Here is a 12,813-nt window from a genome sequence, read left to right on the forward strand (position 1 = left end):
TTTTTTTTTTTTTTTTTTCCCAACCCCCTGCGTTAGAACCGACACGATGCGTTGGGCATACTCAAATACTGTGTGCTGCTGGCAGACGGATCCATGTACAATTATATAATACAAATCAACTGCTTGCACGCAGGTTGGTATAGTAACAGCAAAAACCCACCGCCATGCACAGAAAGTCTGCTCCTCTCCGGGTCTGCAGTTGAGCCCTTTCCCCAAGGAGATTTTGGCTTTCCCCCGTGTGCAGGGCCGGGCCCTGCAGCACCGCGGCCGCGCTGCGTAGCCAGGAGCAGGCGGTGGCAGGGACGTGCTGCAGCTCCGGCCCCGTCTGCTCCAGGAATGCTGCAAACATCTCCTTGCTCTCTGCAGGTCGTGCTCTTGCCGGAGCCCGGTGCACCTGTTGGCACCATTTTGTCTCTCTGGGATAAAAGCGATGCGATGCGAAGCGAAGGGGATGGGTTTGCTGCAGTGAAAATCGGAGGGCTCTGCCTGTTTGCAAGGCAATAGCTGTAGGGCAGAGTGGATTCCAAGGCCGCGGGCCAAGGCTCAGCAGCAACCAAGCTGTGAGGGTGAAGTTTGTTGGCTGAGGGGCTGCTGGTTGCTGGGCTCATGTGGAGCATCCTCGGATTGTTTGTGTGCCTGAGCTGTTAAATGTCACAGCTCGGGAAGAACCAGGGCAGAACGTGCCAGCGGGACACGTGTGCCTAGGGAAGAGGCTGGGCTGGTGATTTCAAGCACCAAACCCAAACAGCCCTCCCTGCGTTCTCTTGTCGTCTGCTTTTCCTTCCTTTCAGCGTTTCCTCCTCTGGTTCCCAGGACCTTGCCAGGAGCTGGGAGAGCTGCAGCATCTCTTCATTGCGGGTCCTGACAGGGCCGTTCTGCAGGTGGGTGGGGAGGGGTGAGTGGAAGGGCCTGCAGAAGCAGGACCTTGGTAGGAAAGAGGGCATGCACACTGAAATATCAAGGCTTCATCCTGGCTGATCTTTTCCTCTAAGTTTGGGAGGCAAGGAGCTGATGAACTGCGCTCCATTTTTAGGGTGTTCACTGGGCTTCTGAAGTCTTTCACTTTTGGATGTAAATTTTAGGTTCCCCTTAGTTTGGTCAATGGGAGTGGAAGAGAACGTTATTACAGCTGTTCTGATTTGCTGGCCCCTTCTGTTCTGAGATGAAGATTTGCATATTGGGAAGCGCAGACGAACGGTGCAGGAAATAGGTGCAGGAAATAGCAGGTTAGAGCTAGGGCGGGTGCGGGGCTTGCTCTGGGTGCATGGGAACAGAACAGAGCAGGCGTCCATCAGGCTTCCCTTCTGCTGCCGTGGCTGTAGATGTTTCTCATCTCATCTCTTCTAACCTGCTTGTTCAGTAGTTACACGTTCGCGTTAATTCTTGCTTTTCTCGTGGGTCTCTTTGGTCTCCAGCCTTCCCCTAACCCTGCCCCCCAGGGGAGCACCAAACCATATTGCTGACAGTTCTTTCTTAAAAATCATTCTCTAGCTCTGATGTTTTCCCTTGGTTACCCCATCCTTCTGTATCTCCAGAGGTGTTTCCAGCCCAGCACCGTGCCCTGGTCAGCCTGCAATGTGTTTTTCTTCCTCACCTGGCATTCCAGTGTGGGTGAAGCTCTGGCTGAGGTTCACGGGATGCATGGAGGTTGATTTTCCTTTCCCAGCTCCATCCCGGGCCATTTGTGATCTTTCCTGTATTGCTTCTGCTTTTGCAGTTCTGTTCTCTTGGTGTTGTGGCGTGCTTTCTCTGAGTTTTAGCTGTGTTTTTGGTGCATCCCTGAGTTCTTGCTCCTCTTCAAACATCAGCAGTACCCCAGGTCAGAGGCCAGAGCACCTCGCTGTCTCTGTTCTGTCAGTCCTGGTTCCTTTGACGTTGTTTCCTCTGGTTTTGTCTAACGCCTTCTTGTTATGCTCATTCATTTACAACGCTGTCGTTTAAGAAAATTCTCCTGAAAATTGTTGGTGCAATTTTCGCATTTGTTGCTGTTACGCCGCTTGTGTCATCCCCGTGCTCGCACCTTGCTCCGTGCTGCTCTGCTCCTGCAGCCCCGTGCCATGCACTGTGTGCTGGGCCCCGCAGGTAGCACCCAGCTCAGCATCCTGGCTCTGAGCAGCTGCCACCAGTGCTCTGTCTCCAATCCCTGCAGACACCCAAGGTCAGGGCACGGGGCTGTGAGCACTGATGGAGCTGTGGGTGTCCCTGTGTGTGCAGGCAGTGGGACCTGGTGGCCTCTGGGGGTCCCTTCTGACTCAACCAGCATAAGGATACTTGAACTGCTCAAAGCAGCTTCTTTGACTGTAATTTGTGAAACTGTGGAGGAAAAAGCATTTAAATGAATTGATTTGATATGTCTGCTCCGTTTTCAGGTTCTAGGAATACCTGTTGCTTTTGAGATACCTCTGCATGCCGTGTGTCCCCATCTCCCTGTTGACAGGGCTGTCCAGCAGCAGCCAGAGAGCACAGGTGCCCGCTGTGCTGTACCCCAGTGGCCCCTATTTATCTCCTTCCTTACAGCACTGAGTATTTACATCACTGAGTTACTGTTGCTGGTTAGTTGCACATTTATAGTAATCTATTTCTGAGGTTAGTTAAATATCAGAAGTGATGAACTACATCCACTGAAGCTTATTTTTTTTTTTGGATATTCACAGGGCAACTGTTTGAGGAGGGGGAGAATCCTGGCCCCTTCCAGCCTAAGCCATTCTGGGATGATTGTCTGCTTTGTTGTGCCCCTGGTGCCTTGATAAAGGGTGGGGGCACTGCAGAAGCTCATGGCAAGGCAGAGGTCCTGCTGGTGAGCTTTGGCCAAGCAGAAGGCAGAGCCTAGGAGCAGGGCAGCACTGCTATCTATAGCACGTGGAGCTGAGGCTAAGACCATTAGGAAATCAGCAACACACGGGAGCTGCAATGGGTTTTAATCACGGGCCTTCCCTCGGGTGTTGGTACTGTAATTAAGCAGGAGGTAAATGAGGGCAGCTGGGGAAGAGATTGGTGCTGAGCTTTCTGCTGCCGTGCTCAGTGCTGAGGGGTGCTTTGGGGAAAGCTGCCATTGCTGCCCTGCAGTGTGGGTTCCCAGCACTGCAGGGTGGCTGCAGGGAGGTGGAGGGCTGATGCATCTCCCAGGTGTCCCCTGTGCTCTGGGTACTGCAGGGTGCTCTAGGGAAGGGCTGAACGCAGCTCTGGGCTCTGCGAGGTCACGTGGAACGGTCTGCGTTAAGCTTCTTATCAATAGGAATGTTTTGGGGGTAATTAATGCAATTAGAGAAAAGCCTGTCAGAACCTGTCAGGTGCAGCGCGTGCAGGGAGGCACAGAGTTTAATTGAATTAAATGGACAGAACTGCAGCCCGCTGGGTCCCAGCAAGCGCTGGGTCAGCGGGACACAGCTCCACACCACAGAGGTGACTTTCCTTTCTGAGCTCTCATCTCCTGCTGCTTCTGAAATCCCCAGTCCAGTTTCCCCCCATCTTCTTCACCTTCTGCTTGTTTTCACATTGGAACCGCTCCGCACCTCCCTGTGTCAGTTCTCCATTTGGTTACCCCCAGATCTTCCTTCTTGTGGCACCCATCAGCTCCTTCCTTGGCATCTCCCTTCTTTTCGGGGCCTAAGAATAACTGCAAGCCTAAAGCGCACGGTGAAGTGCAGAAAATCGCTGGAGACAATTTTACACTTCCTTGCTTTGTCTTGCAGCAGGAGGATCTCTGCGGCGTGCTTGGGATGCGTGGCTCTGAGGGATGCTTGTTTGTTTAAAGAGGATTGTTTCTTCCGGAGGAGGAGGAGGAAAAAAAAACAAAACATGGGAACATTTCTGCCCGTTTTAACTCCTTTGAAAAGTTCTCAGAGGTCTGCCATGCAGGCCAAGTCTCTCGTAGCTGTTTTTACCTTTGGTAAACCATGCACTGCTGTACCCTTTGCATGCGCTTGTATGAAAGAATCTGTTGTCTGCAGTGACCACGTGCCGTTCTGTCATTGTTTTAAGGTGTGCTGCTGACCGTCGTGCTTTTCATTCAGAGGGGCAGAGCTTTGGCGTGCCCTGAGCAGCTCTAGGGTGAGTTTGGGTGCTGCAGGGAGGCACCGAGGGCTCTGTGATCACATGCTGTGGCTGTAAATGGATCAATCACAGCCAGGTGCGGTGCGTGCCAGCCAGCGTGGGCTGCGCGTCGTTCTCGGTTGCTCAGTCTTTGCACTTGCACACTATTTTTAAAGGAAGTCTCAAACATTTTAGAGGTATGGAAAAATTAGAAAAAATAGGCACGTCGCATGTAATTTTGTATTTGTGTTAAAAAAAAACCCAACGCATTATGACTGACAAATGGCTTAATGGCGTTTGGAGCGAGGAGATGTGGTGTTGCTCCACTTTCTCTTTCTTGCAGTTTCTCAGTAGCAGCATTCTGGTGGAAGGGCAAGTCCTTGACATTGCAATTCAGTGTAATTATTCCTGAAAAATTCATGTGCTTAGAAGCTTTTATATTAGTTTCAGATTTCAGCAGTGATAATGCAGACAGCCCTCAAGGAACACGAGGGGAGTGCGTGCGCTGAGCTCACGGCTCCACGCTCCTGCTTTAGGCTCCGAGGTTGTAAGCTTTCTCCATTAATATTCAGGGCAGACATGGATCTGCTTGGTTTGAGGATGCTGGTGATCACCCCTAACTGCTGTAGGAGCATGGGTTCGCTGCAGCTGAATGGTTTGGAAGCGTGAACTTGAGAGAGTGGGCTGAGATGGGAAATGGGGTAGAAATGGGTGAAATTGGGATAGAAGGTGGCAGAGCCCGGTCCTACTCTGGGGTTGGATGTCTTGGTCCATCCGGCGGTGCAGCCTTGGGGTATGGGGTGTGTGGGGATGTGCTGTGTGGGGAGGGGGATCACAGCGTTCCCTTGCACTCATTGCAGCTTCATTCATCAGCTGATGGGATGAGGAACTGAATGAGCATGTGTGCTAATTAATTTAGTACCAATGATTGCTTTGATTTCTCTATTAAAATAATTAAGTCAATTGGGTACTGCATTGCTGCCAGGGTTATTCTAGTAATATTATAGGGTGCTAGGAAGGAGAAGAATCAAAGGAACATATGTTTTCCATGGTATTTCATTGTTGTCCAAAAATGTCTTTTCAGCCTCCTAATGATTTGTTTCCCCCTCCAGTGGGGCGCATCACAAATAGCAGATAAGTAGAGCAGATTAGGTGGGCTAATGGTCCTTTCTGCCTTTATGGGCCGGGAATTCACTTTGCCTGCTGGATTGCTGGAACAGCAGTGGCAATCGTGCTTCGTGATACCTGAGAACAGAGTCACTTGGAGCCTGTAATGAGCTCTGAAGTGGGTACAAGTCTGAGAGGGAGCAAAGTGAAGTGGGTGGATGGCGTGCAGTGCGTCCCTGTGCTCTGCCTGCTTGTCTTTTCTCTGTTTCACCTCACAGGTGAACATACTAGTGCCTGCAGGTGTGTCAAGGTAGGTGTGATAGTTATTTTTCAAGCCCTGGTGGGCAGCTGTACAACAGACAGCATCCCACCGATCAGAACTCCTATTGATTTACAAGAAAAAATAATGTGCTTTTATGATAAATGATTAAAAGCTCCTTTAAGACACCGTGGCAAGAAGGTCAGCAGTAAGTAGCTTCTTGATGTCGTTCCAATAGGAAGAGTATGCATGTGCACACATAGCATCGCATTGCTCCTCACCCTTCCATTTCCGAGGCGGGAGATGCTTTCAGAAGAACTCCTGCATAATTCAGTAGGACAAACCCGCAGGGATGGAATCCGTGCATCTCTGAAATTAATAGCAGAACTTTTAGGAAGTATCACAACGAGCGCTGCTCGTTTCCCTCTGCTGCAGCTCCTGCTTGCTGCCTGCACCTGCTGTGGCTGTGCTTATGGCCGGCTGGATGCTGCCTGGAGGATGGCATCGTGCTGCGTGGCTGCAAGGCAGCCCTGCACCCAACAGGGATGAGTTTCCTTCCACAGGTTTGGTGACATTGGGGTCATGGGGTGCTGCTGGGCTGCTGTGGGGTCACAGCCAGGGCTGCCCCTCGCAGGGCAGGGCTGCAGGTGTGCGCTCCTCGTGCCCTACCCATGTTCTTTTCCATTAAAAAGCCCATCTTTTCTTCTTTTTTGCAGATGTGTTTTCACATGGGCGTTGTGCACCTGTACCTTGGCGCTGTGATTTGTCTGTGTCCTGTCAGCTCGCCTTCCTGCACGCTCATAGGCAGTGAGCTCTATAATTATGGAAGGCCCCTGAACCACGAGGGCTGCTGCTCAGCAGATGCCTTTGATCAGGTGTGAAGGGCTGTGCTGCTGCAGTGAGCTCAGCTCCCAGTGCAGCCTGCAGCCCTGCTGGCCAGGTCGGGCTGACCTGTTCCTTTCCAGTTCACAGACTGGGGACTGCAGGTGGGCACCTTCCTGCCTGGGACAGATGGGACAAGGGGGAACGGCTCTAAACTAAAAGAAGGGAGATTGAAGTTGGGTGTCAGGAAGAAATTCTTCACTTAGAGGGCGCTGAGGCCCTGGCACTGCTGCCCAGAGCTGTGGGTGCCCCATCCCTGGAGGTGCCCCAGGCCATGGATGGGCCCTGGGCGGCCTGAGCTGGGGGGCAGCCAGCACACGGCAGGGGGATGGAATCTTTAAGGTCCCTTCCAACCTAAGCTAATCTATGATTCTATAATTTTAAGTCTGTCTTTTGTTTTCCCCAGTGTGTTCTTGTCCTGTCAGCTCAGCGTACTCGTGGCGTGCGGGCAGCGAGCTGAGCGTCCCCGAATTTTTTGTCGCTTGCTATTTTCTTCCTCTCCGAAGGAAGAAAAAAAAAAAAAAAGAAATATACGGACAAAAGGTTTTTCTCCAGGGCGGTCGGATGTGCTTTTGTTTCTGGAGTCTCCCTGGATTTCGTTTTTAGCCAGCTTTTGTTTTGCTTATTTTGAGTATTGCCATTGAGGTGGGTCGTGCTGTGAACCGAGCTGACCTGCGGGAAGGCCACTGCTTGCATTAGTGCCGAGAGCACATTTGGGCAGGGAGAGCCTTTGAGGAACGGCCACTTTGCTGCAAAATGCGGCTTTTAGTGGCGGATTGCTCGCCTGCAGGGCAGCTAATGGGTCAGCGCCCAGGAGCAGAGGAGCCTTCCTTCCTGCCTGCGGCATGGGCTGGGCTCTGCTTCAGATTTTTCCATCCAGCTGAAGGGCGTGTGGGCTCTGCTTCGTTTCATCCGAACCCGGTGAAATCTTCGCCTCGAATTTGTGTGTGAGAGTTGGACGGTCATTGCTTGGGATCTTGTGCCGTGTAACTCGTTGGTGTCTGTCCCTCTGACACGTTGTCCCCAGGGCAGAAGTGCAGGCATCCGGGACAGGAGCAGTGCTGCTGAAAGGATCTGTTCGTTACAGGGCATTTTCCGGGGCACTTCACTCACACATTAAATTTCTCATTCTCTCCTCCTGTTGTCTAGACTCAGATGTATGTGATCTCTCGCAGCACACTCGCTATGGCATTGGAGAGCCTTCTCGGCGCCCTTGTTATGAGAAGGGCTCATTCTGTTAGTGCTGGTCTGGTGCTCGCCTGGGAACTGGAGCTGGGCGCTGGGACCGGAGCAGAGGGCTGAGAACCCTGGTGGCAAACAACCCAAGCGATCTGCTTTTCCTTCTCCGGGAAACGTTAGGGTTTGCCTGTGAGATCCAGCCTGCTCTGCTGCCTTTCAGAACCAGTTTTTTCCCTTTTATTTTCCTGACACGGAGTAGTTTGGAGCCTGCATTTCGCAGGGATCAGGTGCTCAGCCGTACTTTGGAAGAGGTGCGAGTGACTTTGACAGCCCGATGTAGGGCACGAATACGTTGTGGGGGGGTATTTATGGTTATTCTTATAAAAATACTGAGTATGCAGGAAAACACCAATTTTAAAATGGGAAACAGCAACAAAAAAGTAGGGAATTCTGGCTGAATGCTGCCACAGCACTGTTGTATCGAGGCACAGTACCGCTGTGCTGCATTGATTTTAAAATTTATGTACTTGTACTGTTGCCCGTATGAAATTTTTATAGCATTATATTAAAATGAATATTGACGTTACTTGACGAATAAAGAAAATCTTCGTTAATGCGGTTTCGGTGAGCGATTGTGACATTCTAAATTAGCCAAAGGAGATGTTAAGTGCGCCGCAGCCAAGCCGGGTTCCTAATGGAGCCAACGCTGGCTAATTTTCCAGATGATCTATGGCGACGGCCGTGTGAACGGCCTGATGCAGACCCGATGGACTCGTGCTTTTATTTGCACGGGGCTGGCTGAAGCCCGGCACGAGGCCGAGGAAGCAGCAGTGCGTGGTACACGGAGATGTGGCCGGGCTGCAGTGTCTGCCTTGGCCTTCACGTGGGTGCTTCATTGCGGCCATCCTTTTCTCCAAAGTATGTGAAAAGTTTTTTTTAAAAGAATCAGTTTCGATTACCTCTTTTTTTCTTTTTTCCCTTCAGCATCCGCAGTGTCATGCAGAAATACCTCGAGGAAAGGGGTGAATTAACCTTCGACAAGATCTTCCATCAGAAAATTGGTGAGTCGTGCTGCAACGAAATGCTGTTCTTGTAAATCTTTTCAGGTTGGCTTGTGTGCCACCTCTCTGGAAGGCCTGCAGAGAGTCAGCATGGTGAGTGGTCTGGAGAGTGCTGGAGTATAGACAGGGCTCGGTGAAACAAAGGCCTTTGGTAGAATGAAATGTGGAAGGGTAGAAGGTGAAGCAAGGCAATCTGTCAGCTTAACTTCGTGTTCTGGAAAACTACTGGAAAAATAATCAAATTACTTGGAAACATGTAGGAGAAAATTGTATTACTTGGTATGGGCTTGTCAACAACGTAATGTGTCACATCAGTTTAAGGTTGTTTTTTTTTTTTCCTACAGGATAATGAGCCCTGGTCAGGGAGCAGTGGTACAGAAGTACCGCGCTTGTCATCCTGTCTGTCTGCTGGGTGTTCCCGTGGCAGCACAGGGAAGGGTGCCTGGGTGACAGTGGTGGGTGCTGGGGCCAGCTGGTGGGAAGAGTGAGCTGAGAAGAGCTCCAGTGGCTCGTGCAGGGTGTGGATGGATGGGTGCATCCAGCGAGCTTGCACCAATGTCGGAGATGGCTTTGTGTGCAGCGTTTTGGTGATCAGTGGGAATGCTGGGGCGAAGAGCCTCAGAGAAAGACTGTAACCGCACTGAGAGCAGGTTACCAAAGAGCTCCATAAACAGGAGGTGTGACGCTGCACCTGTGCAGGACAATTGCACAAATAGAGGTCGGAAAGCTGCAGATCGGGCAGCGTTTTGAACAGAGCTGGGTGTTACAGTGAGCCGCGAGCTGTGACGTCTCAGCTAGATCACACCACTAAATATAACCGCGGGATCGCAGCCTGCAAGGCATGTCAAGTAATCCTGCTTTGGCAGAGTGCTGCGTCCCGTCCTGGCACCGGGCTGCAGAACGTACGTGGACCTGCTGGGAGGAGGCCAGGAGGGTGCAGAGGCAGCGAGCAGACCTTACTGAGCATCTGCTGAGCGCGACCTACAGGGAAGGACTGAATTAGGGCATGGTGCAGGCTGTGAAAGAGAGAAGTGAGGGTGGACAGTCTTAATAAAGAGAGAAGAGTCGTTGCAGAGGTGGTGAGGTCAGTCTGCCTTCCAGAGGCTTAACGTGTGATTGAAATACATGTATGTTGGTTTTTAGTATTTAATGGGTGTAAAGCAGTGCAGTGGATATCATGGGCAGCTCGTGGCATCTTTGTCCGGTGGATTTTAGGAGCAGGTTGCTGTAAGTGTGCAGTGGTGGTACAGCAGCTCTTGTCTCGCAAAATGGGGACAAAATCATAAAAAGGGCTGGGAAGGAGAGGAGCTCAGTGCATCCATTCCTGCCTGAAGTAAAGGAGAGAGAATGTGATGAGCAGTGGAAGCAGGGAGCAAGGTGCTGCTGTGCCCCGTTTCCTAATGGTGCTGGTGTCCCATGGCACTGCATCTATGTTGTGCATGCAGGGATACCTCATTTGCTTGTGCTGGCATCTTTCAGCATGTGCTTCGGTTCAGCGGTCTCTGCTGAAGCACTAATGTCTTGCTATAGCCTGTCAGTTGCAAAATAAGTGGGATTTTAAGCAACCTCATAAAGGTTGGCTTGAACTGTTTGTTTTTCTTCGGTGGAAATGAAATGAAGAAGTCTTTTTTTAAAAAAATAAAAAATAAAAAATAAAAAATGAATTTGAATGGAACAGCTTATATGTAATGGATATTTGTATTTACGTAATTGAATACTTTTCATTAATAGTTGATTCCAGAGAGCAGAGAAGACTGTTCTATTTATTCTGATAAGTCACCGCAATTACAGTTAGGTAACTGACCCTGGAAGAAATGAACGATTTTATCTTCTTATTTTCCCCACTCTGGTAGCTGCCAGAACTGGAACTGTGGAGCCTCGGCTGTCATTAGGGGATTAGCTTTTCCCATTACTGGAGATGCACGGCTCGCAGATGTGCAGAGCTCTCCTCCTCTCCCTGTGCAGACCCGGCCTGGACATGAAGGCCAGCTGTGCCCATGGGGCTGGAGCTTGGGTTGCTCCTGGAGGTAGCTACTTCTGAGGAAGGATTTAGAGGGGAAGGAGAAAAGATGGAATAGGACTGTTTTTAACGGAAGACTTTGCATTGGCACTTGAAAACATTGTATTCCCTTACCGTGGTGGCTCATTTAAATTTTATTGCGTTTTCTAGCTTGTTCTCTGCCATTAAATTGGTTCTGTTTCCATTCATTAGCATAATAACTTGTGGCAAAGCACCTTCAATTGTAGGCAGGCATCATGCAAAATGCTGTGAAGATCAGCATGGTCTGGCAATTAGAAGCCTGATCACCTTGCCCTGGCCTTGTGTGGCAATTAGAAGCCTGATCACCTTGCCCTGGCCTTGTGTGGCAATTAGAAGCCTGNACCTTGCCCTGGCCTTGTGTGGCAATTAGAAGCCTGATCACCTTGCCCTGGCCTTGTGTGGCAATTAGAAGCCTGATCACCTTGCCCTGGCCTTGCAGCTTGGTTCAGTGGGACCTAGCCTGCAGGGAGCAGAGCTGCTGGACCTATCATTAATACATAAAGGAATGCTTTCCTCTATATACTGCTTATAGAGCTTCATCCAGCTACGTTTTGCTTTGGCGGGTGATGGAGATGAGGACCGTTGTTTTTTGGTTTTGTTTTGTTTTGTTTTTTCCCAGACCACAGTTGTTTCTTACAGCTCCAGTTCTCGGTTTGTTCTGTTTTTCAATATCCTCCCTTCCTCCTGTTCCTTTCCAATGGAAAAGAAGCAGGGCTCTGATCACTGGTCTGGTGCGAGTCTGTGCGCCGCACACGGAGCCACGCCGGGTGATGCTTTCCTGTCAATAAGCCTTGTGGTGGCACTGACCTTACCAGCTGCATGTGCTGATGATCCCTGACGACCGTTTGCAGGAGGGCTTCTCCAGAGCGGTCATGAACTCTCTAAGAATTACAGAATGAGTCAGAGGCAAAGAGCTGCCCTGCAGGACGCGCTGGCGCGGCCCCTCAGCCGCCTGCTCCTGCAGAAGCTGCTTCCTCCACAGCAGAAGCTTCTTGGGGAAGTACAGCATGTCTCGGAGCACAGTGCGTAACCACCTTAGCTAATTTTCTTTTCACCACATCCTGTTTGCTACAGCACCAGACTATGTGTTTGCTTTAGAGAGGGGGGGGGGGGGGAAAAATTTTTTTTTTTTTTTGCTATCCCAATATCTGTAATTTACACATGGAATCCACTCTGCTTCTTGAATGTGTTAAAACTGTATGTGAAATCCTCCCAGGGCTGCGTTGCCCTGCAAACAACGCTGCTTGCAGAGGGCAGTTTGGAAATGAGCTGCAGTGGGCGTAGCGTAGCTGCTGGGAGAGTCAGGGTCTGCTGCAGCACGTGTAACTGCCGAGCATTAAGGACAGAAGCTAGGTCACACTGTTACTTTAGACAGGGATTACTGTGGTTATTAAGGTGCGTTCCCTTGGTCTAATTTTTTTTTGCTCAGTGTCTGATTCTGGAAGTTTGTACAGATTGCATCTGCCTGGTAGGTGAGGGGCAGAGCTGGACAGAAGCATGGAGCATCCTGCTTTTCCAGGTCTGGTTAGGCTCAGCCAGGGGGTCCTGGCCTGGTTTGCAGGCTGATGGGACATGGGAGTTTGCCTGCAGCCACCTCATTTTGTCACCTACACAGAGCTGTTGGGTTTGAGTCTCGGTGAGAGGTGAGAACCAAATATATTGAGCCAAATATATTTTAGCAGTTCCAGCAGCTGCTTATACTGCAGTATGAGTGAGTGTAAACTCTTCACCTTGTTTGAAGGTGAAAAAATGCATTTTTTTTTTTTCTTCGGATGAAGCCGGATGAACAAAAGCCTATAGTTGATCTTTCTTGAGCTCGTCCTTTCCTTTCTGTTCTCTCCCCTCCAACCAGCTAGCTGCAGCTGGAGGAGTCCCAGCGTGGGCGAGCACGCATGCAGCTCCTGCTTGGTGCCCTGTGCACTCAGCCTCTCCCTCCCACTGCTGCAGCTCGCCGTGTATTTGGGTCGCCTTCCAGCCGAGCGTTCAGGACAGATGAGCACTCGGTCTATTTCGGAGTCACTTCTGCACACACAACCTGCAGCAGCAGGGAGGGACTTTCTGCCCACCCTCTGCAGCGAGGGGGAAGCGCGCTGCTGACCTTCTGCTTCGCGTTTCCTCCAGCTCTCTCCCTGACAGCTCTGTTGAAAAAAATAATTAAAAAAAAAAAAAAAATAGGGTGAGAACACCCCAAGCGTGGTTTTTTTTTTTTTTTTTTGCAGGGCAAGCCTGGGTTTTTTGGCTTTTTTTTACCA

General features: G+C 50.4%; 1 protein-coding gene across 1 annotated transcript in view; it reads left to right on the forward strand.

Annotated features, from left to right (window-relative positions):
* Nucleotides 6,245–12,813, forward strand: part of GRK3 (G protein-coupled receptor kinase 3) — a 41,710-nt gene continuing 35,141 nt past the window's right edge. Inside the window, exons 1-2 of the mRNA XM_021412400.1 lie at nt 6,245–6,384; nt 8,444–8,520. Coding sequence (XP_021268075.1) covers nt 6,260–6,384; nt 8,444–8,520 — 202 coding nt within the window. The 5' untranslated portion in view covers nt 6,245–6,259. The remainder of the gene's footprint in view (nt 6,385–8,443; nt 8,521–12,813) is intronic.

This window comes from Numida meleagris, chromosome 14 (genome assembly GCF_002078875.1).
Source record: "Numida meleagris isolate 19003 breed g44 Domestic line chromosome 14, NumMel1.0, whole genome shotgun sequence".
In the NCBI taxonomy this organism is placed as follows: domain Eukaryota; kingdom Metazoa; phylum Chordata; class Aves; order Galliformes; family Numididae; genus Numida; species Numida meleagris.